Raw genomic sequence first — 26,117 nt, forward strand, 5'->3', positions numbered from 1 at the left:
CGTTTTATTGCTTTACAGTTTCTAATATGTTTACAAATCTTTGCCTGTCGGTTTAAGTCACTCGGCAATCACATTTGAACCTAATACTCTGTCCAACCACTATGTAGAATGAGCCCCTGTGCATGAACCGGTCACGTGGTACAAAATCTGCGATGCCGGATGGAAAGCTACGCACTGGGATATCTAATGCAAAGAGGAGTCAAGTTTGACTGGCTCAAACGGTTTTGGAGGCTCTACTATCTGAACAGTTCATGCAAAGTGCCCATTGCGTGACGATCCAAATACTTAGTGAAGTGCGTTGCATTATGCTCCTGAGTCTAACCAGTGGATAGATTGGTTTTGTATATAGTGCCATCAATGTGGGATGCGTGATGTAAAAACATTTTTGCCCCGACACGCTACATAAACAGAGGAATCCTCGCTGTTGGGTATCTTTCAGTTCCTAGTATATATATCAAAGGTCTTTGTGTAGGTCCTAAAATGCTAAGTCATGTCCCTTTAGCAAACATGACAAAAGTTGTCTTTAGTGATGGACTCAAATGTAAAATAATAAAACTATTCTGTTTCATCTAGAGTTATACTGATACGCTCGTGTTGAGTTTAAGCTAAAAATAGTGTTGCAAATAGACAACGCAGAGAGATCAAAACGTTTGTGGCACACCCATATTCCCTGAAGTCCCGCAGGCTTCCTCCGTTCGTTGTAGTAGGTGACATTTATTTCAGCAAGTTAACTAACATCACGCCACGCAATTATTGATGGTGATAAAATCGATTACGGGTATATAAAAAATATATTCAATTCACATTCATTCTCTTAAACAAGAGAGATCAACCTTGAAATGGCAAAATGATTCTCACGGCAGGGTGAGGAGATTAAGGTAGAACTGAAGTAAAAAAAAAAACCCGTCGGCAGAATATATATACCCATTTTGGAAAACAAACTTTCATGGGGGTTAAAAAAGAAAATTGATTGTAACCTGTCTCAATTTCCTCTCCTTGCAGCGAGAATCACTTCGCCGGCTTTTTTCTATGGCTACATCTCACCGTTATCTAATTCAAGCCTAAAGCTCTAGATGCCATTTTGCCTTTAGTAGTGTCTTTGCATACTAACCTTGGAAAAGCTAATTCTCAAATGTGCAGGTATACAAAACGCGTTAAAATGTCAAGCAGCTCGATATAAATTGCGTCTTTTCCAGTTATTGCTGGCTGTCTTATTTATGCTCTAGCTTAGTAGCAGCACTTTTTCTTCAACTTTGCCAAACCCTGTTGTAACTATGCAATTTCAAATGGACCTGGTTTAAATTTTCCACGTTGTAAGAAGCTAGAAAGGTCTACATTGGTCGGACAACGTGTACACAAATAGTGTCACATCCACAAATTGCTAAACCTAGGGGCTAGGCTTGATAATTTTAAACCGAGGCATTTCCTTGAAAAATACCCTCTTTCGAGTAATTCCACTTTGGCCAAATGTTGTTTTTGCATGTCTTAAGTGACAGTTTCGTTTAAGTCTACGCTTAGTTTAGTCTTAGTAGAGCCACTGAGCGACGAAATTCTCTTGTGCGTAATGAACGACTTATTGAAGCTAGCCTCCATTCTCACAGTAATGTCTTTGAACACTTCTGGAGACTCACCATGTTCTTCCAAAACGCGTCGCACCAGCGCCTTCAACAGATCAAAGCAATGAATAAGTTCTCCTGCTCGTACCGGAATCTCTAGCTGCCTCAGAACACCGGCGTTCGGCTGAGGAATTTTGAAAGGTTTGTCGAGAGTAGCTACAAACTCTGACAAGCGATCCAACGGAAGGTACGGCTTCCCGTCCGGGACAAACAAACCCCACGTAACGTAGTAGCTGTCGAAGTTTTCCTTGGTGATGCAGAAGTCTTCGATCTCGTGTGCTCGGTTCACGTTTTCCAGGATAACGGCAATGTACATGTTAACGATCACCAGGAACACTATTATGACATAACTGGCCAGGTATACAATGGCGCTGAAGGAGCCGCAGTTACCATGAGGAAGTCCCATGTAGCTTGGATCACAGTAGGGCGGTTTTAGCAGCAACGCATCCATAATGTCGTTCCATCCCGACCCTGTTGATAGTCGAAACAGCAGCAATAGCGAAGTACCAAATGTCTCGAAGTTGACAATGTCGTTCAACTCGCCTTCTCGTTTGACATTTCCAAAGGCAGACATACCGATGATTGCGTAGATGAATATCACCATAAACAGTAGAGTGCCAATGTTGAAGAGAGCTGGTAACGAGATCATGAGAGCCCACAAAAGCTGCCTTATTCCCTTCGCGAACTCCACCAGCCTTAGTAACCTGGCGATTCTAAAGATTCGAAGAACACGGAGCAGGCTAGGGCTGACGGCTCCTTCGTTTGCACTAAATTCGTCTAGTACAACGTCTGTTGATCAAAATGAAATACGAGTAGTTTTTCAGTTGCCCCCACTAAAATATTACAATACTTGCCCAATAGGCGTGCAATGTTCATGCCTCATCAACTACATCAATTACATCACGTACTAAGTACTCTCTATAATCAAGTATGTTTGGATTTTAAATTAATCTATGCTTTCAACTTATTGTTTTGCTCATCTTGTAGTCTTAAGTTTTGAAATTGTTTTTGATTACGAATTTTCACCAACACGATTATTGAGTCTAATTTCACTTGCCCACCATACTGCCTTGAAATTTTCATTTTCACTTGCCTAAAAGCAAACTGTACTTGCTCCCGGCAATCGGACCAGGTTTATTTTTTTCCTGCCCAGCTTGAACACGAGGTCAGCCACGCAGACTATGCAGATATGTTTTGTGATTTCCCTTCACATCGTATTTTGATCTCAACCGTGATGTCACGTCCATCAGCTTGCAGGTGCAAAAACCAAGATTGACAGCGTGTCAAATGTCGCTTTACTCTTAAGTCTCGTTGTCTTCATCAGCATGCATTGCAAAGCTAATTAAGGATGGGATTCATACAAATTTAAAAATCCGTGCTACATACCCACGAGAGAGCTGATAACGATGATGAAGTCAAACACATTCCACGGCTTCTTGAAGTAGTGTAGCCTAAGAGTGGCAATCTTGACTATGGCTTCCAGAACAAATATTCCGGTAAATACGAAATTGGAGACTCGTAGAAATCTCAGTCAAGGAAATGGTCAATATATGCAGCCACAACTTAGTCTTACAGCGGAGATCGCTGCACTGTTGCCAATAATCTGAAGTCTTATATTCGAACTAGCAAGTCAAACTCCAAGGTCTGCAAGAACTGAGCGCAGCAGGATCATAAACTGACAGAATGGGAATAAAAGAACTAAAGCTGTTTTCACACTAGGCCGAAACATGATTAGTCTGATCACAAATGAAACATGCTTCGTTCTGAAAAGTGTTCACATCAGACAATGCATTGCGCGAGTTATGGTTCAAACATGATTATTCTGAGCATGATTGAAACATCCTCGCTTCGCGAAGTAGTCTCAATCATTATCAGACCAAACAAGTTCAAAATGGCGGATGGACGCGGAGAGGAAGCGAGTGCCCCAAAGAACCAAAACTGGGGCTATTATGAGGCCAATGTCTTGTTGAAATATGGGCCGATGAAGAAATACAACGGCAATTATCGGCGATGGGTAGCAACCAGAATATCTGGGAGAACATTGCCGCAAAACTTAATGACAAAAGCGAGTACTATGAAACAGCACAAATTATACAACCATGCATGAAACGTGTTTGAAACCGACATCTGATGTGAACAATGCAATAACAAACATGTTGAAACATGTTTACTCTAATCATGTTTCGGTTTTAATATGAACACAGCTTAAGATGACAATTCCGACTCTCCGGCGTAGTTTTTGCTTTCTTGTTGCTAACTTAAAACGAGAGCCGTCAGAAAGTTGCTAATTACAGCGTAGGAAAAAATTATCGAAAGCTTTGACAAGTGGTGACAGATACGCGATTTTTACAGGTAAAAGTAGATTGACAAATGACTATAGCCTTCATCGGTATGCATATTATGAAGCCACATTGACAGAAAAGATTAGCATGAAGATTAAAAACAATAAAAAAACCGAGTTTCTGAGAAAAAAGAATAAACAAACAAATAACAAAAAACAAAAACAACAATTGCATTTTACTTCTTTAAGCTAGCTAAATTATGCAAAGGATATTTAAAACGCTGGAGATCTCGGGCGATTGTCCATGATGTTGTATCGTCATCATGACCATGTTACACATTATCACTGACAGAATGGCAATCTCAAACTTGTCTGATGTCACCACGTCATATAAGACACCGAATACTCTCTCCTGTAGAATGAGTCAAAAAGCGTCTTAATATTTAACTGAATCATGACTTTCAAAAGATAAAAATAAAGCAAAGTGGAGATACAATACTTACTTTCGGTCGAATTTGTCTTTTCGGAGGCTTCTTTCTGGCAGCTTCCTTTAGGAAGGTAACCCACTTCCTTTGTGTATCCGTCAGTAGCATTCCCATGCTGTTCAGTTCCTCGTACTGCGAAAGAAAAAAAATACACAATAGTATAGGAAATACTCTATGCATGTTTGAAACTAGTCTGTTAAAAGGCCGGAGCATTAGAAGGAATGCGAAGCGACGAGTCTGAGCCGGGTTAAATACCTCTATGACTACCGTCTACGTCATTTTGGTCACTTCTTGACGGAAAGCAACGTTTTGCTCAGGGAGAACCCGGCCTCGGCGACTAATGGATTCGATTGGATTGATAACAGGTACGAAGCTGACTTACCTTTTGTTTTAAAGTGTTAAAATTATCGATAATGACTCCAACGAACAGGTTCAGTACGAAGAATGAGCCCACGACGATGAAAGCAACAAAATAGCAGTATGCCACCACATTGTTTTCATACTCTGGCTGCATGTCCACCTACGAGAGATATAAAATGTATCAATTATGGCTACTGTGGTCACGTGGTGCGATCAGCGCTTAAAGATGAAACAAAAATCACGGGATAATCTAGTTGCACTGTAAAGGACTTATTGATGTCATGCTATTAGCCTTGAAATTGTACGCTAGATTATCTCTGCGATCATCATGATAATTTTCGAGGAAATTTCGTGAGAATAAAGAACGTAATTAGACGAAATTCGTTTGCATTTCGTTTACACAGCGCTGTAAAATGCAAAGACATAAATAGCCGCCTACCACTTCAAACTATCAAGCTTTGGAATCAATTTGAAATAGTCAGCCGTGAATGTTATCTGTAGGAAGTCGTAAGACGTAAGAATGCTGGCGAAATGTTAGACGAATTTTTAAGAAAAAAAAAAAACAACAACAACAACAACAAAAAACAATATAACTACTCGTGGAAAACTTTAAGAACGATGATAGTTTTCAACTGGAAAAGGAACTGAAGGAAATGTCTAATGATTTTAGGAACATGCTGTCACTGTACCAACCTCAGTGGAGTCAACGGCATCCTTCATGACTTCCATCCATCCTTCAAAGGTCGCCTGAAGAAGAATCATTGAAAACTTAGACTGGGCTTTGCTTAAACTCATTGTTGCATTAACGGAAAATTTAGCAACAGTTACGGTCTCATATAAAATGAAAATTAACATGGAAAAACAACGCCGTCAAATCTAAAACTTTTTGCATCTTGGATTTAGCTAGAAACTTAGTTGAAACCTAATCAAGGCAATGCAGTTAGTCCTTTTATGTTAATAAAGAACGATTATGATTACATTTGGCGTCTCTTTGTTAACATTCGTTCGGTTCCTGTTTCGTGTGATTAATCTTTATCTCAGTAATGAAAGATGTTGTTTGTGTTGCTAAACGTAGCCGTCTGGCTTTGTTAACTCATAAGATTTCGATTCATTTTGCCGTTTACCTATTGGTGCAAAAGATTTATACTATTTTAAAAATAATTTTAGTGCTTGGGAGAGCTTCATTCATACGTGGCAGTTCGTCGGAAATATTTGAATCCATTTTCTGTTGGCGTCGACTAACTTAATTCTTACTCTAGAGAGTTCTTCAGATGTAAACGCATTTAGTAACCGATATTTAGCTCATTATTATTTTTTGTAACTTTCACCGCAAACTTGTCTAAGACGTTCCAGGATATGTTAAATGTCAAAAACTGAGATGTTACACCCTTTAGGTACCAAAACCTGATTTTCAGCCCTCCACAGGTAAAACAAGCCGACAGTGTCAAATAGAGAGTATCTACTCCCTCGGGATTTGATGTACGAATAGACTGGAAATATACTTACCACTTGCATGAGTGCGAGAAACCCTGCCAGGACATTGTCAAAAGTCACTTTGGAATTTTCCCAGCGATATTTATCAGGATACTTAAGGCATTCTGCCTTGCTGGGGATCGTAGTTGCTGGCAATGGCTCGTTGTCTTCGTCCACACATTTGTAAAACTTCCCAGCGAAAAGATGAACACCGAGGATGCTAAATATCAGCCAGAAGAGCAGGGATACAAGCAGTACATTTCCAATCCCTGGAATTGCAGCGAAAAGGGCGTTCACCACAACCTGCAAGGAAGAGCAAGTGCAGCATTTTACTGAAAGTTATAAACTGTTTTCACCACTTTGTACAAGTCGAACTTCGATTGCCACAGGCAGCCCCTGGCACCCTTTCCTTTGCACAAGAAAAACGTTTTTATCAGTGTTTGGTTGCACCTTTTAGACCAGTAAAAAGCGTACATCTATGTAATGTGTCCACCTGCGGTGGTGCTGATCAGTACGAGGGTAGGTGTAGGCCATTGTTTTGGTTGTCAGCCACTCAGATGACAAGTCTTCCATCTCCTTCATCACTGTGCAAGTCTCGTTAGTATATAAACTCTGCATCTGTTACCTTCATTCCTTCCATTCTTGAGATTGCTCTCAGTGGTCTCAAGGCCCGCAAGGTACGTAGGGAACGAAACACAGACAGATTCTTGTCTTCGAAAACACAGGCGAGTGAAATCTGTGAACAAAAAAGTACAAGGTATAGTTTAGAAATAATAATTTGAGGCTGAAATATCAGTTCCAAGTTCACGACCATCACGGTGACAAGCAGGTTTTCAAGGAGTGGCATGTATATTTTGAAGCGAATTCAGAACTAACGACTGTAATATATCAATAAGACACACAACCGTGTCTTCCACTTTAATCGCCTTTTGAATAAACGTTTTGTGAATAAAATGAAGCTGACAGCTTGTTACTAGCCTGAAGACGGAAGGAAAATACCATGCCCAACAGAAGTGTTAGGAGACTTGAGGTGCGAAAAATTGAAATTTTCTTCTGAACATCACTTTACCTTGAGCAGGAGGAAGCAACTGTTACTGCTAGGCTTGTGGTTATTTTTCTGGTTTGTTATATCTTGGTAAAGCGGAAGCTATTGTTGCTTATCTATCGTGTTTTTATTGGTTTTTGGATCTTTTATTTTACATGATTTGGTGATCGGCCAATCCTCAATTGGAAGAAACAGTGTCTTTTAACCTGGAGTAACCCAATTCGACTTGAAGAACCGACCCTTCAGGTTTTACTCACCGAAACAATGAACGCGTCCAGGCAGTTCCATGCGGAGGAGAAGTATTTGACAAGTCCGAATCCTATGGCTTTCAGAACAAATTCAAGTGTAAAAATTGCTGCGAAAACGTAGTTGAGTATTTCCAATGTCTTAATAAGTTTAGGCTTCTTGTGAAGATGAACGTCTTCAAAAATCTACAAGATATAAAAGCAAGCTGCTTCATAGCTGGGTCTAATACAGTTTCTTTACCAAATATTTTCTTGTTTATCTTGTTCCGCCCAGCAAATTATTCAGCAGACCGTTCTAGGCTGCTTAGTATTTAGCCTGCGTAGCTGACAGAATTTTGCGTGCATGTGCTTTTTACCAGAGGTGGAGCTGCATACATTTGGGGCTGAGGTAGCCAGAAATTTTCTTGAGCTTTGATCTTAACTTGATTTCTCATTGTTCTCCTCCCGGCCTCCTTTTGTTGGAGGCTCGGCTGCTGAGAAATCTCACACGCTTGCGAAATCCCTCAACAGTGTAGCTATTTAAGTTTAAGTGACACAGCCATTCGCAATCTTCGACAGTTTCTAACTGTAAAACGCTCTGTTGGAGAGAAGGTAGTATTACGTCTCTTTGTCAGTGTACGACCCTCATCTACATTACCGTATCTTTCATGACCCTGAGTAACGCGTCGCACATTGCCGGAAATTAGGCTGACTTCCAAGAATTACCACAAAGACATTATATTTCAAAGTGAGTTGTGCAACGTACCAGTGCAAAACTGCTGAGAAACACAGTGGCAAGAATAAACCACTCGAAGTACTTTTTCTCTACTAGAACCCGCACCCTGCAGCGAAACTTGAGCCAACAGAAGCGTCTTGACGAGAAAGGTTTCCACAGCGGACAGTCCATGCAGTACTCTGGCAGACAGTCATCTATTTCCATCATGTACCGGGTGGGCTTTGTAGCCGATAGACTGGCACCTTGCTCTGAGATGGGATCCTCTGTGCCCATAATGTATTGACTGGTTGACGTAGTTGATGGGACAGAGTCCTTCTCAACAGCGGTTTCAGTCGTGATAATGTTTTCACTTTCTAGGTCAATCTTGCTCTCTGAAAAATTTGTGTAAGAATTGAATAAATCGATAAATAAGGGTCAAATAGTTGTCTCTTTTGACAGCTGTTGCGACCTTTGGCAATACTGTGCATTACGACCCAAGTAACTGTTGACAAGGATACCATTGGACACGAAGGTAAAATACAGATTTAAAGTAGTTTTTTTACAAAAAGAATCAAATACAGACTTTATCCTGTTCAAATCTGGCAACGTAACGGTAAGACTGAAAAGCAAGTACATTATTTGCCAAACGTAGTGACACACTCTGTTTGTATTGGTCATGGTATTGAATGGTAATAAAATTCAGTTGGCGTACTAGAGTTGTCAATAAATTCTTAGCTGAACTGAGCGCGGTGAACATCTAATTTGTCTTTGCAAATATTTATATATCGTCTAGCAGACAGTTAATGACCTTTAATAGAATAATTCAGGAATTCAATGGTGTTTTTTTTGGTGGCGGGGGCGGGGGGGGGGGGGGGAAGCTTGTCACCGGCTGAGTGATATCACTGGAGGTTTTGCGAAACTGCATATGTGACCTCTCACGCGAAAACGTACCCTAACGGTCAAAACGAACGGCTAGCGAACGGGTCGTCAGTGATTTCCATCATTCACATTTAAGCTCAAATTCACGAGATTTGGTCCTCAGCTACCTCATTCAAGCAACCAATACGTCTCAAAACATCGCAAATCGCTATAAATGATCACTTTGTCTAGCCGAGGCATACCACCCTCAGGTCACACCATTCTGGTTAACAGTCCTTTACATCATTCTATAAGCTGTGTGTTAAGTTCCCTTTACAATTTTTCAAATTCTGTTTCTAACAGTTAGGACCCACCCCAGGAAAACTATGGTCAGCAATGCCGGCTCACTGACCAAAATTTTTCTTTACAGAAAAACACATTGCGTCATTTTGTGTTCTATTGTTATTTTTTTAAATGTATACTAAACCAATTGAGGGCATGTCACCTTCACGAGTAGCGCTGGGAGATTCTGCATGATGATGCTCTGAATCGGATATCGCCAACTGACCATCGTCTTTCACTGGACAGCAGCTGCTCTCAAGAACCTGTAACTCGTACAGACGAAAAGGTTCACGGTACTTGGCTACAAACAGGCGAGACTTGCGGGTTCGGAATACTTTCTTTATGGAGCACCTTGATGGATTCTCTTCCGACTGTATTTCTTCGTTTGAATCATTATCAACCTCTCTGAAGTCAAACGCGTTTACTAAAAGCGCCACAAATAAATTGAGAACCTGAAAAATGTAAGCCAGAAAAATTGTTTCATTTGACCGATTTAACAACTCAGTCCTTTAGACCGGTCGGTCCGTCAGTTGGTCCGTCCGGTCCATCAGTACATTGGTCAGACCGGCACGTCATTCAGTAAAGCGAACAGGATATGAGAAATCGCTTGTTACTCTAAATCAAATATTAAGAATCAGCCCTGACTGCAAAACTTGGGCTTAAAGGTCGCAAAAAGAAAAGGAAGTCTAAAAAAAATCAATTATTATTATGTTCGAGCGCGTTGCTTTAACTGCCTTGACTATAACTTTGAATGGAGGGAAAAGAGACTGATCTATCACTGGTTCATGTTTGGCTCAATAATTTATCAATAATTAGCAATTAATATGTTATCAGACGGTGTCTGGAAAGCTTTTTTTTTTAAGAATATAGTCTCAAAGAGTTTGGTCCTAGAATTTTTAAGTTTATTACTCACAATGAAATTTCCAACGATAAGAACAGTTAGGAAGAACAGTGTTGCCTTAGCGGCACTGGTGGCCCTCATGCAGTCCCACAGAGGCTCAATCCACTCTCCACATAGCACTCTGAACACCATCATGAACGCGTGCCAAAAGTCATTGAAGTTCCAGCGAGGTACGCCGTCCTTTCCAAACTTGTCTGCCGTGTAGGCCTCACCAAATACCTTTATTCCAAGCACAGCAAATATGTAAATAACGACGCTGAGTATAAGCGTTATATTGCCAACCGGACCTACGCTTCTAGCGATGGCCTTCATCAGTCTTTCCATTGTCTTCCAGGACTTGGCCAAACACAGCACACGCACCTGTAGAGGATAAATTGTTTTGGGATTTATTTGCGGTGCAAGTTGTAATAAGGTCACCCCACCTGACGAAGTAGCAGCCACTGATTTGCTAAACAACAGGCATGAATTCGGCTACATTGACCATTTACCAAACGTTCATCACGTTATCACTACTGACGGCGTAGCGTGGAAGTATAGTTTTGTTCCGGTATATCGGGAGGTCAAAAACGCAGTTAAATTTTGAATCTTTCTTACTAAGATAAAACTGGATCCAGACAACGATTTGAGAAAAGGTCTGGATTTTGCAAGAATATAATATTGCTGTTAAATTACTCTGAACAACTCCTATACTAATCATTTTTGTAAGTGCACCTTTACTTGCATTTATAGCCGATGAGCTGTGAGCTGTGAACCTGACTGCCGTAGCATCGCCACGTAGGATATGAATTCGGAATTGCGAGTTACGCCGGCCTTATGAGCGTTTTCAAACCAGATATACCGGTTAAACTTATGTTCTTACCAGTCGTAAAGTTCGAAAGATGCTGAGTCCTTCGGCAGATTTATAAAAGTAACCCAGCAAACTCCCTGAAACAACAGTGGTATCGAACACATTCCATCTGCTGCGAATAAATGCCATTGGTCCCATAGCAACCAACCGAAATACGATCTCAGCTGCAAATAACGCGGTAAAAACCTGAGTGGAGAAAAGGAACAGGTAGGGGTAAACAACAACAACAACGACGACGACGACGAAAATATCAGCAACATTAGTAACAACAGCAACGGTACCTCTGTCAACAAGAACATGCTCAATTATGATTAAATCATGAACACCAACAACGACAGACAAACAACAACAACAACATTACAGGGACTGCGGAGGGGAGGGTCCTGTAGGTCTTTACATGTAGATCTACCACTTTTTTCTTGGGTGGATTTTTCAGGACTCCATATGACATGGATAATGGCGCGCAAATGCATGGTAAATGGTGACCTCCAAATGTTTGTCTGTCTTAGTCGGATTTGTTATGCATACCGCTTTAAAATAGTATCCGCGGTCCCTGCATGGAAAACAACAGCAAAAACAACACACTGACAAGCGAGAAAATCAATAGCAGCAACAAAAGCAGCCCATCAAACAAACTTGATCTTTAAGCCATATCAATCGCAGGTTTTCTGACCATTGTTGATGGCGCAGTAATTAGCAAGATGACGTAGTACTTATTACGAGATTAATACCAGAATTTAAGATCCAATTGCTGCAACCTATTCCAGTCTTTAAATAATGGTTCATTTATGACAGTTCCCAGCGTTTTGGATTGTGTTTTCACACAGTACGCTGAATGTTTTGACACAACATGAAGTTCTTTTTCACTGATCAAGCTATATGAAGTGTTCTGTCAGAAAAAGAACTTAAATACAGAAATTATCCATGCACCGCGATTTTTTTTGCGAAAATATTCAAAGGATTAATGGCCATTTTGCATTGTTCTTTGCAAAACGGTTAAAACAAATTAATCAAGATTTAAAGCGCACGGGAAGAGCTAATCCTCCTCTCATTACACATTTTGTCTGGTGACGTTCTCGTTGGCGCTGCCTTTGAGGTTTGCTTAAAAACCCATTAGCCGAAGTATACATTAACTTACCAAGTTCACATTGTCCAAGATGTGTCGAAACTGTGGGTCAATCCCATGATGATATACCGCCAGCACTATTGTGTTCAACAGAATCAGCACCACAATAACGGCATCAAAACCAGGATGGGCGGTGATGTCACGCATGCGCTGTCGTATTGTTTTAAAACAAGAATCTTGGCGCAAGACAACCCTGCACTGTACTTTCCTAATCCCCAAGCCATTCCTTCGTGCGCATACTGGTATTAGACAATGGCGTAATTGTGTGTCTTTAACTTCGTTTGCGTTGGATGTAGAATCCGTAGAGTCTCCTTTTGCGGTCTCTTTGTCTAGGGCGTCAGTTGTAAGCACAGGCGGAGAGCTCCCATCCAGGGTAACCAGATGTTTAAGTGTCTCTTCGTCAGCTTGGTAAGAAGGGGCAGTCCGTCTCATATAATTCTTTTTTTCCCTCTAAGGTTTTGAAATCCATTGAAAACATATGGTAAGGTTTGCAGAATATTATAACCAACAAAGAGGTTATTTTAAGAAATAGAACGTTGGAAGTTGGTCTCGGAGGTTTCAAACTCAACCTAATAGGTTTGGGGTAATCATGAATTCAGTTTTAAACTAAAAGATTCACCTACAAAAAGCATGAATAAAAAGTTTCTTCTCTTCCAATTTCTTTGCTCTTTAAAAATGCCTTACTTTGTTAATTAAAATCCTTACAGATGCATCGACCCGTTGTTGATTAGATTTTTTTCTATAGTAATCAAAAGCACACAAGACACAACGAGCTACCTCTTTCTCCGCGGAACACAGTTCCAGTTCATACGACAGATACACCACTGCCAACACCAGATTCATCAAGTAAAATGAACAGAAGAATATTCCAATTATGAAATATGGAACGTACAGGGCTCCAGAAGACCTGATGATCTAGGCAAAACATCGAAATAACGTTGTTAGAACCAATGGCCAAACAGTTCGTGCGTTGGACTGGTCCGGTCTCGAGCACTGGTCGAGGTCATCGTGCAGTGCACACTGTGCAGTGCGCAGTGTGCATTGTGTGTTGAGTTGTGTTCTCGGTGGCAAGACTTTACTCTCGAGCACATGCCTTCCTGTGTAATTGTGGCACTGATTGGTAAAGGAGATTAAAGCTATCTTCGTGGTCAAAGACGAACAATAATTACGTCTCGACTGGTTTGATAATGATTGTGACTTCCCTAGATTATTTCATGATATTTTCTTCCCGAAGCGTTAGCCCTGGTAATATATATTTTTATATATTTTCCTATTTAGTAATTGCAGGAGCTATTAAGACTGGAGACCTTCAGTGTGAGTGATCCTAAGAAAAACCATCGTTTTTTGAATTACGAGAAAGGAAATAATCAAAACTTTCATGGCCTTAAAGCATATGTAAGTATGGCTCGGTAAAAAAGAAAACGGTATTAAGACAACTAAGTTTCCCGCGAGAACGCTCTCTGTCAAAATGATTATTTTATTAATAAATGACTAAAAGTTGAAGACGGGACTCAATCCCAAAAGAGAAGGGAACAACCTCAAATTCACATTGAAGGGAAACCAATAGCTTACGCCAGTTGACGAAAGACGAATAAGAAATTCTCGCCGAGTTCTCGCCCTGAGTGCTGCTGGCACTCTACTTATTTTTTTTCCCTACAGGTTGATAAAAATACCTTGTCATAAAGATTTTCCCAGAAATCCATCGTTAGTATTTGTAGAGCCATGACTAATGACCAACCAATGTTGTCAAATGTCGTGTAACCATGGTCAGGGTTTGGGCCAGCATTGGGCATGCACGTGTAGTTAGAAGGACAAGATCTAAAGTGCAAAGAAAGAAAAAAGTAACAAAAAAAAAAAAAAAAAAGACACATAGGATCAGTTCAACCCAACGGAAGTCAATTTGCACTATTCATAACTCAGGGACACAGTGAGAAAAAGAAACGGACGTAATAATTTTATAGAATTCAAGACAATTAAAGAAGCGCAATTTTCGAGTTTGGTCATTCACAGCCAGACTACACGGATAAAAGAATGTTTAAAATCTAACGCACTACTTCACGCCGGATACTAATAAGAAAAATAAGTACAAGAAATCCGTAAGCGAGAGATACTTCTACAGCTTAGATCACTAACTTGTAGAAAGACATATATTATATTGTGGAAAGACATATAGTACCCAGCAGTTGAGCTGTTCCCACAAATCAAAGGTTCGTCGCCATGAATTAACCAGAAACCTGCAATAGAAAATTATCTAGTTAGTTTTCATTTCACTATTCGCCATTCGCCATTCGTTGATACAGAAAAGATAACAGGTTGCAAGAGAAGATAGCTCTCTTTATTTAGTTCATGATTGGTTTTGTTTTGCATGTGATTGACCAAAAAATATATCTTTTTTTCTTCTGTGATAACGGTATATATAGAGTATATATATATATTTTACATGATAACGTCTTGCGAATTTTTGAACTAGCCGCATGGTCCATCATTCCTGGAGGTACACAATGCTGTTCCCTTTCCTCGTGCTTTCGCTTCTGTTTCACTTTTTGTTTCTGTTTCTGATTTAACTCAAGCTTGTTGATCACAGGGCGTTTCAGCAGTTTCTTGAACCAAGTTCATTTAACGATTAGGTAGAAATACCCTCTTGCGAATTTCTCAACTACCTGGTGCGTATTTTGTGAAAGTGCACACTGCTCTTCTCATTGCTCCTGCTCTCGCTTGTTTCTGTTTCTGTAGCTATTTAAACTAATGATTAAAGGTTGTTTTATGAGTTTCTTGAACCGAAATTAGTAATAAAAGAGTAGGTAGAGAAAGTATTTTCTAAAGTGAATCTATATGATACCATTTTCTTACTTTCGTTAAGGGCTCGTTCCTGCAGGTTTATTGAGCTGTTGTCTGGAACATTGAGAACGCACTTGTTCCTTAATTCTCCTGAAAACAGCTGTAGCCCAATAAGCGCCATGACACCGAGAAAGAACAGAAACAAGACCAGGACATCACTCAAAAGCTTCAATGAACGAAGTAGCGTGTTTACCATCGCTCGGAGACCTGCAAAATATATGAATGCAATATATTGTCCAAATTGAGTGCACGAGACATGAAAAAGACTGAGTGAAGTATATAGAATCAACGTGGAAAAATGAAATAGTTTTTTGGAACGGCTGAGCAGCAGTGGTTGCTCAATCGAAACTCAACACAATGCAAACCACGATTTGTCCTTAGGGCATGAGTTTGTGCAAGTTTAAAATTCGTCAATCTTCAAGGTTGGAAATAGTCGTCAACTAGAAGATACTGTCTTAATGCAACACAACCTTACAAAACTTGAAATTAAAAGAATTTATTTTCATTTATTATATTTTAGGGCAGTGTTCAAAAAATTGTCGAACGTAATCAGGCAATTACTTTGGTTTGGCTTTGGCTTCACTACGGTTTAAGATTGGCTGAGTAGTCTAATTGGTAAGTAATTGATTTGGTTTGGTTTTACGACATGCAATTGAAAACCGCTCTATCAAAATGAGTCCAAAAATGTTTTGCTAAACGTTTAGTTGTTGATTTATTATAATTAAGCATGTACGAACTGCATGCCAGTTGACTCCATCAGTGATAATTTATTGCTTCACAAATACACAAAATAGCACCCTCGACGGATCAGACTCAGCGAAAGATGTAAAATAACTCAAACTGAAAGATAAGCTGCTCCTGATAATTAAATTTACCCTTCAAAGCAGAAAACGTTCTCAGCGCTCTAAGGACACGAACTGTTCTGATTCCTGTCAAGTTGGCGATGTTTGGCGCTACGGTGATGTACCTACGGAAACAAGTTTGGAAACGACGTTTCTTAGGGATCGATGATCTAGATCAGGATCAGTGATCCAAGATCACTTAGATAAGGAAGTCGACGAAGGAGCTGATGAACCCACTCTTGTGAAGGATTTATCATTCCCCTTGATGCAGCCTGATCCGAGTGATCTTGGATCACTGATCTTGACCCGGATTCCAAAGGAACGCACCCTTATAAGTTTGCTGTTTCTGGATGTCAATGTAACAGGATATTTACAAAAGCCTCTTATAAAAGTTTGGTTTTTTTTAAATTGAATGTGTTTTATTTTTAAGAACAGTTCTCCAGGAAAGTGAAGCAAAGTTGGAAATGAAAATATTCCACCCCCCTTCATTTTTTGTGTGGAGGTAGGTTACCTGGAGGAATGATCAAAAACAACCATATTTGGATCGGCAGATGAATCGTTCCCATGGTAACCGCACTTGATCACGTCGACCTGAGGTCTATGTTTTGACCAAAAAATTCACTCTCAAGAAATGAAAACAAACGAGTCTGGTTCTCGGGTACATATGAACCAATTCAAATGAAATTCATACATGGTAGAGGCACTCTCCCAGTTTACAAAATTCACCGTTAAAGTATTTTGGGTTTTATAAACAAGTAGAAAATGCTCGTCTTACTATGTTTCCTGTCAGCCATTTTGACAAGCAGGAAAAACAAGCACATCCGTATTCGTAATTTCTCTGAAAGTACTCTTTCCCAAAAAAACAAATTAACAGCAGAGCTTACATAGATATTGAAGTTTCTGAATATCATAAAATTTATTTGGGGAAAATTATATTCTGGCCATGGGTGTTGAAGACATCCGAGGTAAGTTGCAAAAAATTGCAAAATTTTGAGAGATCTAGTATTTGGCTCGAACAGGCTTTAGATAGAGAATATCAGCTTCATAAGTATTTTCTATCATCTTATCTGTTATCTACATTTGATTGATTAGGTTTTGGCAACGAATTTGATGAAATATAAATTGAAACAAAGCCTACCTTGCAACTTTTGGGAATTTCTTCAGGATGTTTTTGTCGTATAGTCTGGGTCTCTCCTCGGTTCGTTCGCTCCATTTTCTTGACCAAATCTTGCACAGACTCTAGCGGAAAGGTCAACTCTAACTGGCTAGCCTCACCGAACATCTCCTTTTAGACCACAGATGATGATGCATTAACCCGAATAAAGAACAGTCGAACAGGTCAAACACAGTCGTGCGTCGAGTATCGAAATAATTAATCAATATAATCAGTTTGAAATCCTCCAGGAAGTTAAATAGATACATCAAGACCACAGCTAAGCAAATGCATGTCTTCGACGATTCTGAATTACGTCTTTGGCTAAATCGAGCCACACATTCGTGGTGCATGGTTGAGAAGCGAAGAAATCGTTGTTTACGACCAAACCGTATGTAGACCGGAAATGCGCAGAGCACAACTACTGAGCGGATGTACTTTTAAAATGCGATATAGGTGTTTTTTTGTTTGTTTGTTTTTGTAGCTTCAGATAAAGCGACATTGCCGCAATGGCATTGTCTCCTCTTTAGATATTTTTGGTACAATACATCATTGATAGAGAGATAAAAGGAGGACTTTTGATCTGCTTTTATGACTGTTTTACCATGGTCAAAAAAGAGGACAAAAGAAAAGCGCTTCTCTGATCGTTTTACGCAACCTGATTGCCTCCATTGGCTTTACTACACGGGATCAAGTTTATATAAGAGAGGATACTATTTATCGTCTATTGTTTTAGCTACAGTACATCCAGGAGTACTGACAGTTGTTAAAATATGTTCAGGTTTTCTTTAACAACAAAGGGTGTGCAGACTTGAATGAGAACAAGGAAGTTAGTTTTTCTAAGAACTCTTGGACGTTCTAACTCTGTCTGTCTATACAGGCATGCAAAAAAAAAAAAAAGAAAAAAAGAAAAAGGAAATTCATGCTGTGCGTGCCAAAAATGCAGATTGCACTTGTACCCATTCAACGAAAAATAAAATTCAACATGGGGGCCCGTGATACGTATGAATCCGAGTTAGACTTTCCACCTAAACATTTCAACCTTGTTCCTAATTCCCCAGGATATGAGATTGCTCAACGTTTAATTTTTCTTTGATGCTTTTATTCGGTTTTTCGGTTTTCGTTTTTTTTTTTTTTTTTTTTTCTCGTTTTGGCTTTCTTCACCATCATTGCTATTGTAAAACAACCCCATTACAAGAGGATATCATTACACTTACATCCGGTGTCTCATCCCATTACATTGTGTTATATCCGGTCAGCAGTCCTGCTTCTCGGACTTCCGGCCCACGCTTTCAGTTTATTCACCATTCTTGGCTTTTAGCCAAAGACGTTACTTTGGATTGTTCAAAGGCATGCATTTGCTTTGTACATTGATCTCGACACGTCTACATTACTTCCTGGTTGGATAATATTGATCAATTTAGGTGCTCGACGGCAGAAATCGCAAGTATAACGACCATGTTTTGACCTTGTCAACTGTTCTTTGTCAACTATATGCGCGCTACTTGTATCATCACCTCTGGTCTGAAACACGGCAAACTGGATATTCATGGAAGAAACCGTTAGATTAGAGTCTGCCCTAGATTTGGTCAAGAAAATGGAGCGAGCGATGGAGAGAAACCGAAGAGAACCACGCGACGAAAGCATCCTGAAGAAATTCCCAAAACCTTCAAAGTAGGTTTTGTATCAATTTATCTTTCATCAAATTCGTTGGCCAAAACCTTATTAACTAATTGTAGGTGACAGACAAGATGATAAAAGATACTTTTGAAGCTGATTTTCTCTCTCTAAAGCCTGTTTGGACCAAATACTAGCGCCCTCAAAATAACAATTTCCCAATTTTTTGCAATTTGCCCCAGGTGTCTTCAGCACCCATGGCCGGAATATAATTTTCCCCAAATAAATTTTATGATATTGAGAAACTTCAATATCTATGTAAGCTCTGGTGCTAATTTGTTTTTTTGGGAAAGAGTACCTTCGGAGAAATTACGAATATGGTTGTGCTCGTTTTTCCTGCTTGTTTAAATGGCTGACAAAGAATATAGTAAGACCTACCTCCACACAAAAATTGAAGAGGGGTTAAAATTTTTCATTTCCAACTTTGCGGAAATTTATTTAGTTCTTGATATTTTCAGCTCAGTAATAAATAAGTTATTGGCGACTTTTGAGACACGGAAGATTTAGGGCTTTCACTGATCAGAATTGCCAAAAATATCGACACTTCGCCTCTCTTTACTTGTTTAACTCTCTAATTATTTTACCGTACCAGCTGACCGATCTTTAAAATAATGTTTATTTCAGAAACGATAAGATAAAGTCATTGTCTAAAAATGACCAGGTTCCGAGTCGTCTTTACATAACAGATGTCCTTAACCAGCCAGGTAGACTGACCTTGCGGCTTAACCAATCAGATTGTGCTTTTACCTGATGGTCGGCCAATAAATTATACCGCCTGCTAGCCGCGCGATTAGGAAACGAGGATAAGTAGTCTGATTCGGAAGACAATCCTATGAATATGAGTAGCCCAGAAACTACCACTAAATAAATTTTTGAACCAAAAATCCAGATAATTTTTCCTTGTTCTCTCAGTTTCCGCGTTCTATCAAAGAACTCAACAATGCGAAAACCAATCAGAATCGCGGATTTCCAACAATTTTATATCGCACTAGTGGCGAATTGACCGTCATAACGTGCAATTGGAATGCAACTTACCCCAGAACAACTACAATGAAATCCAACCAGTTCCACGCGTCTCTAAGGTAAGCGTATGTGTGAAAGATAAATCCACGGGATAAGATCTTTAAAATCATCTCCAGGGTGTATATACCACAGAAGACGTATCTAAGATAAAACAACCAAGTCAGTTGTAAGAAGTAAATTGCGAGTTCTTCGATGCAAGTTTACGTCTATTGTATCTAAGTTGCAAAAATTACAGCGTTTGAGACAGGCCTGGAGCTCGGCTCACCAAAGTTCTTTCTGATATAATTGCCCTCATACTGATAAAGTGGCTTGCTTGAGAGTTTTTCAGGACCTCGTTAAAATCGTTCTGGCAGTGTCAATGGTTAACTTGCGGCAAGTCTGAACCTATTGCAAACTTTTTTATATTAAAACTGGTTGGTTTGTTGAGGAGTAATAGGCAACTGCGTTAGATAAGGTAAAAGAAGTCTGCATACGTAGGAGCCAAGTGGCCCAACAGACCGGAGCTTATCCCGGTTTCTGTAGCATGAAGCGACTAGGAGTATTTCTACTCTCCCCTGAATGGGATGCAAGTCCATCACAGGGTTACCCCCAGCATTAAGTTCGCCGGTACCCATTTATACACGTGGGCGGAGAGAGGTACTGTGAGAGTAAAGTGTCTTGCCCAAGAACACAACACAATGTCCCCGGCCAGGGCTCGAACCCGGACTGCTCAATCCGGAGACGCGAGCACTAACCATGAGGCCACCGCGCCTCCCATTTACGTTAGAGGCCGAGTTTAAACAATTTTTCAGGGCTTACTTTTCGACAGACAACATGCTTTTGGGATGGCAGTGCAAAAGTGAACTTAATGTTTGATTTTGAGTCCACAAGCGTTTGTTGTTTGTGATGGTGAGTACATTAGCTTCTTTCATGAAAAGAAAATATGTTTTGTTTACTCACTCAGCTTCTTCTGGAGCACATTCAACCACTAGAAACACACAGTTAGCCAGAATGGTGAGAATAACGAACGACTCAAAATATCTACAATCAGAGTTAAGGAATAGGAATCAAAACCCACTGAATGGTTTGCCAGCATGTGAAGCAAAACAAAAAATATGAACAAAAATAATGGCAAACTTGTTTTTACTTCCGACAAACACTAAAATAAAATTGAGTGTTCTCATAATCGAAAACTGGCAAATAAATACATATTTAATATCGCCATTGAAGGGATGACTTGAGGGCTTTGAGGTTATTTAAAGGATACCTGTTAGTAACGACACTTATCGCAAACTGCCTGAGGGGACTGAGAGGTCCCAACAGACCTAACGAGGCTGCCTTGTTGAATCTGTACACGTGATCAGCACGAGAAGCCCCACGACGGCGAAGGACAAGATAAGTGTGATTGCAAGGGATCTGCGGAAAGAAAAGAAATATGAAATGAAGTAGGCTCCCTACCTCTCAAAATTGCGATTCTATGACAATGCGGTTTCGAGAAGCACTGGTGCACTCTTGGCACGACATGCATTCCATGCCGATAAAATCTTCAGACGAAGTGCGGAATAAATGAGAGATGAAAACGGTTAGTCTCGAAAATAAAGATAGAGTGTCTTGCCTGCCAAACCTGAGTCTAAGAGATAATTTTAAACCGGGAAGGTCCAAGGGCACACGTTCCCTGCGGGTAAAGCGAGCGGAAATTCGTCATATCTTCCTTGGGCTCGGCGATTGAAATTTCCCAGAGGCTTCATGTTTGACTATCTGAAGTACGTTGATTTTCAAAGCCATTCTTATCAAAGATAATCATTCTCGTACATTAATGAACTGATATCCAAAGAGTAATCCATAAAAACAGGAGAAGATCAATTTAAGTACGCTGATATTCTCATAAATAGAAACTAGCCTAAATTGTCTACACAGAAGGCCGGCAGTACAAATGCCAAAAGTTCTTGCGGGCAGAATAGGTTTTTTTTAAATTTTTTTACGTTCACATTATTATTATCTTAGCAGTTACACGTTGACTTACCCTTCCATTGCTGGCGTCATAATCCTTCAGCGGCTTCCCAATAAAAAACGAAGGGGCCCGAGCCACGCTAGTACTTTCAGGACCTTCATCTATGATCACACCTGGGTCCTTAGTCTCAGTCTCCATTTCCTCTTCCTTAGAACTTGAATCAAACTTAACCCTTTTTGTTGAAGGCCCTTGGCGGTTTGAAGTACTTGTTTGGCCCTTTTTATCAATACCCTTTATCGCGGCTCCATTGGGAGTCTTCCCTGCAACACAATCATTGACAAGTAGACTAAGATCACCCTTAGAGGCGTTTTTCATTCGACCAAAAATTCCGGTTTTTATTTCCGGAAATTTTCAGTGGCGAATAAAAAATAACAGCATTTTTCACAATTTTCGGAAAAGAAGACAACCCCGTGGGTTATACGCATATTTCTGAAAATTTCTTCCCGGGAATTTCTGTTCCATAGAGCTTTTATTCTAGAGTTTCCGGAATTTTTGGTTGAATTGTTTGCATTTCGGAAATTTAACAATATTCAGATTTTCCGGAAACTTTGCAAGGAAATTTCTGAACCATCTGCTTCCCGTTTCAAAAATTCCGAAATTTTTCGGTTGAATGAAAAGCGCCCCTAGAAACGTAAGCATTTTAAATATCAGATACGACTTTTATTACCCAAAACGATTTTTAAAATCTTAAGAATAAATTGACTTCCTTTGTTCGCATGATGACGCACGCAGTGAGAATCAGCGGGCACATAAACATTACAACCCAACAAGCAAATAATAGCTTTAATATGAATTAATTATACGCTACTTTGTAATGTATTCAAGCAGGATTTAAGATTGCATCATGCAGAATTGAAGCAAAGAGAATTCTACTTCATAGTTCCGAAGACTTACAAAGCATTACAAAATTGTTTTCACTAATTCCTCCTTTGCGATTCGACTAACATGAGTTCCAACGCTAAGAGAGTAGTTATCTGCACGAGACATAACACTAACGGATCCTTTTAGGGGGGCGACAATAATGGCAATAAACGATTAGAGGAAATCGCGATAACGATGACACTGACCACAGTTGCCGATTATAAACAGGAAGAGTTCAACACGAGTTTTAAGTACTGAAAGAATGTACCGACTAAATGTGTAAAGGAAACTTACTCGTATCGTTTGGTACATATTTTTGAAGTAAAAACCATGATTGAGGTTCTAACCAACCAGAAAAACCGACACAACTATAAGCCTGTCATAGCAGAAAAGTCGCCTTCAAAGTCAGAAGAACTCTGCCAAATGGAATAATAATAACAAAAACTTTAAGTAAGGTTGACAAGTCGAGACAACATAGTAGCTAAGCAGCTGTGTCGTTTTCGCTTGTAATAACATTCATGCGATGTAGTCGCTGCTGAGTTCAATCGTGTAGAACCAATTTCTTTTTACCGAAATAAAAATTGATGACTTTAAAATGCAAAACAAACTGACGGGTAAGCAGTATTTCATTTTGGAGGTTAGACAAGGAAATAAGTCAGCTTTGTTGCTGAGGATAAACGTTGAGTTAATGTAAAAGAGAAAGTAAAAAAAAAACATATCAAGACAACAAAAGTTTAGCAGGAGGACTTAAAAGATAAAAAATCCGCAGAAAAATCTTTTGCGAGAGAAAATATAAGGTGTAAATGGGTTTTCTTTGATCGCGATATTCTTACGACATGTGCTGCAAATATTAACATAACATATAGGATATATAAAAACTTCTAGATAAAGGACAAGTTCGTGATTTTTATACTCGTTATTTGGTGATAATTCGGACGAGCAAATTACTATAGCATTACGAAAATGACTTTAATAAAAACGCTTGTTAAGCGTTTTGATATAGAACAGCGTTCAAATTCATAACGGGGAATTATCCAAGGTGAAAGATAAGAGCATTGAAAAGAAGTATTTTCTCAGGGAGTTAACCTGATATTTGACGAAACATCTTGTCGCTGTTTGTATCCGTGCATGGGTTTTAGTCTTACACCGGAGCACGCTATATATTTGCGGTCTTATGTTTTCAAATATTAAAATTTCATGAGAAAAACATCAATATACTAAAATTTCCCACCTGCTGATAAAACCTCTTCCCATTTTCCGCGTCTTGTTGGAGCCTTCGTGTACGGGAAGCAGTGTTTGGAAGCAGCGAGCATTTTCAAACAACTATTGCAATTCATAAGTTTCAATTCAGTCTGGAGACCTTAAGTGACTGGTCAGTGTCATTTGGCAAAATTTCCTTGTACGTGAGACTTTCACGGCACAATAATCATAACTTATTTATTCGGTTTTCGGGCGATGATATCGAATGATTGTTATAGCATTGTGTTCCCGGTTTGTGAAATATCAATAGAAGTGTAGACTATACGCCAAGAGAAAGGATTTTCTTTTGATTCGCACGCATATGACTCCAAACTGAAGTTTGATTGTTTTTAGCTGTCAAGTGCCCGCCTCTATAGGCGGTAAATAAATTGCTTTTCGATACTCATAATTTTTCGTTTACCTAAGGTTTGAGTGCCTTAAATTGACATATTTATGCTAAAATGCGACTTCATCGTTAGAATAAATCGAACACCAACGATAAAAAAAACGGACCGTTCTTCCACCTAGATAACAGGAATATCCAATTGGAACCTAAACTAATAATACCTTTAGTCCTTTCATTCTAAGCTCGCGAAAGAGTAAATTTATTTTGAGCGACTCTGCAATCGAAAGCCAATACAGTTTAATCAGCTTCACAAACTAGGGCGAGCCTACCGATTACAGGCGCGAAGAAATATATAATTGTTTGTTCTCCGCACCACTGGTGTAGAAAAGAAATCTGTTTCTTTATATTTGACGCTTAAGAAACCTAAACACAAGAATAGCACCAACCTATGAGGGAGCTTTTCACGAACATGATGGCGTCGAGAAACAAGTTCCAAGACTGCAGTCCTTCTGGAGTTGTTTTTTTTTTTAGTCCAAGTGATTTCACATTCTTGGCGAGTTACAAAATGTGAAGTGATTACTGCCAGGAGATTGTTGTATTCCTTCAGACCTCCTACTAGCTCGTGGGCTCATAACTTATTGATTTTAAACATGATGTCTGGTGGCAAATCAACTCATTACACATCAATGCTATCCTTAGGGCCCTCCCCTTCGTTTTAACAATACGGAAAAAAAAAAAAAAACTAATGGGGCCCGCAAAGGCGTTTAATATTCATCAAACATGAACCCAAAATTGAGGCAATTCTTACCAAGACTAAGATCTTAAACTGTTCTAAATTTGTGTGCAATCGTTTCTTTTTTTTTTTTTCGCCGATATTATATTAGATGGTGTTAAACCAGCATCACTAAATAAGATAGTATGTGAAGATAACGCGACCAGGAAGTTGTATGACAGTACAGCGAGGGCTTCTGCAATTTTAGCGACTACGGAAAGAAGCGAAGCCCAAGCTAAAAGAGCTTGGAATAGGCGAGAATTGACATCAGTTTGAGTTTAACAGGGACTAAAACTCTTGTTGTTTATCGTGAAGGTTTGACCAGGTTTAAATCTGATGAGAGCCCACGAGAGTCCGAGTACGAGTGCATCAGAATTAGTGGCCATCATGACCGAAAAGCGAGATAGTTACTCTGTTGACAACTCTCACAGACTCACAGACTGAGAAACAAGGTTCGGATGTACTGGTTTTCACAGTGTTTGCTTCTGACCATGCTTGGTGATAGAAGTGAACTAGTTTGCTAGTTCACGATTTCCTTAATTAATCTTCCTCATGTTTTTCAGTGTTAAACAATATACTTCTAACTTAACGGTCAAATACGACGTTGATCACTAAAAAGAAATACACGCAAAGGTTGAATGAAAGAGAAAGACAAAACAAAACAAAACAAAAAAAAAAAGCAAAACAAAACAAGAACAAACAGTAACCGACTTTCAAATACGGTTATAATAATCTGAAAAAATTGCAAAAAATATAGATTTTTTGTCACGCTATGTGAAGTGCATAGGAAGCTCAGTTATAAAAATGAAAAAAAAAAAAAAGTTAAAAAAGCGTAGTACATCTATAATGGTTTTTGCTCATATAGTTTTGTGGAAGCCAACCAGCGATCAAAAAAAAAAAACTTCTTCAGCCGAGGCCAGGTATTGATACTCGGTAATTATCTGCTACAATTTATTTGACTCTCTCAACACTTAGCACAGCAGTGTTATGTTAAATTTTCTTGAACATTATTCTGGTTGCTTTACGTAGACTGGTGGAAATTGGCACACAAAGGTTACTGCATCCATCCTCTAAACCCTGTAACCATTACTCGAGTTCCAAAC

General features: G+C 39.4%; 1 protein-coding gene across 1 annotated transcript; it reads right to left on the minus strand.

Moving 5' to 3' along the window:
- LOC145484704 (sodium channel protein 1 brain-like) lies at positions 1 to 25,609 on the minus strand. The gene is made up of 24 exons (XM_081463317.1): positions 24,689 to 25,609; positions 21,809 to 22,056; positions 21,053 to 21,201; positions 20,746 to 20,826; positions 19,819 to 19,947; positions 15,987 to 16,078; positions 15,124 to 15,318; positions 14,450 to 14,507; positions 13,947 to 14,091; positions 13,051 to 13,188; positions 12,286 to 12,723; positions 11,160 to 11,333; positions 10,313 to 10,660; positions 9,563 to 9,851; positions 8,251 to 8,591; positions 7,518 to 7,691; positions 6,841 to 6,951; positions 6,249 to 6,518; positions 5,436 to 5,489; positions 4,765 to 4,902; positions 4,401 to 4,514; positions 4,171 to 4,309; positions 3,003 to 3,134; positions 1 to 2,405 (listed from the first exon to the last, which is right to left on the minus strand). Exons 1-24 carry the CDS (start codon positions 24,711 to 24,713, stop codon positions 1,486 to 1,488), a joined length of 4,902 nt encoding a protein of 1,633 aa, XP_081319443.1. The 5' UTR covers positions 24,714 to 25,609; the 3' UTR covers positions 1 to 1,485.
- Positions 25,610 to 26,117: the final 508 nt, after the last annotated feature.

Source organism: Orbicella franksi, chromosome 4 (assembly GCF_964199315.1).
Source record: "Orbicella franksi chromosome 4, jaOrbFran1.1, whole genome shotgun sequence".
Lineage (NCBI taxonomy): Eukaryota > Metazoa > Cnidaria > Anthozoa > Scleractinia > Merulinidae > Orbicella > Orbicella franksi.

Bases quoted from the DNA above. Each gene is read 5' to 3' on its own strand.
- LOC145484704 (XM_081463317.1), bottom strand. From the start codon at position 24,713: ATGTTCGTGAAAAGCTCCCTCATAG. The intron at 5,490-6,248 runs GTAAGTATATTT...ATTCTTCTTCAG, and splicing joins TTCTCGCACTCATGCAAGTG to GCGACCTTTGAAGGATGGAT. The intron at 3,135-4,170 runs ATATCCTTTGCA...TGAGATTTCTAC, and splicing joins CGAGATCTCCAGCGTTTTAA to GAGTCTCCAATTTCGTATTT.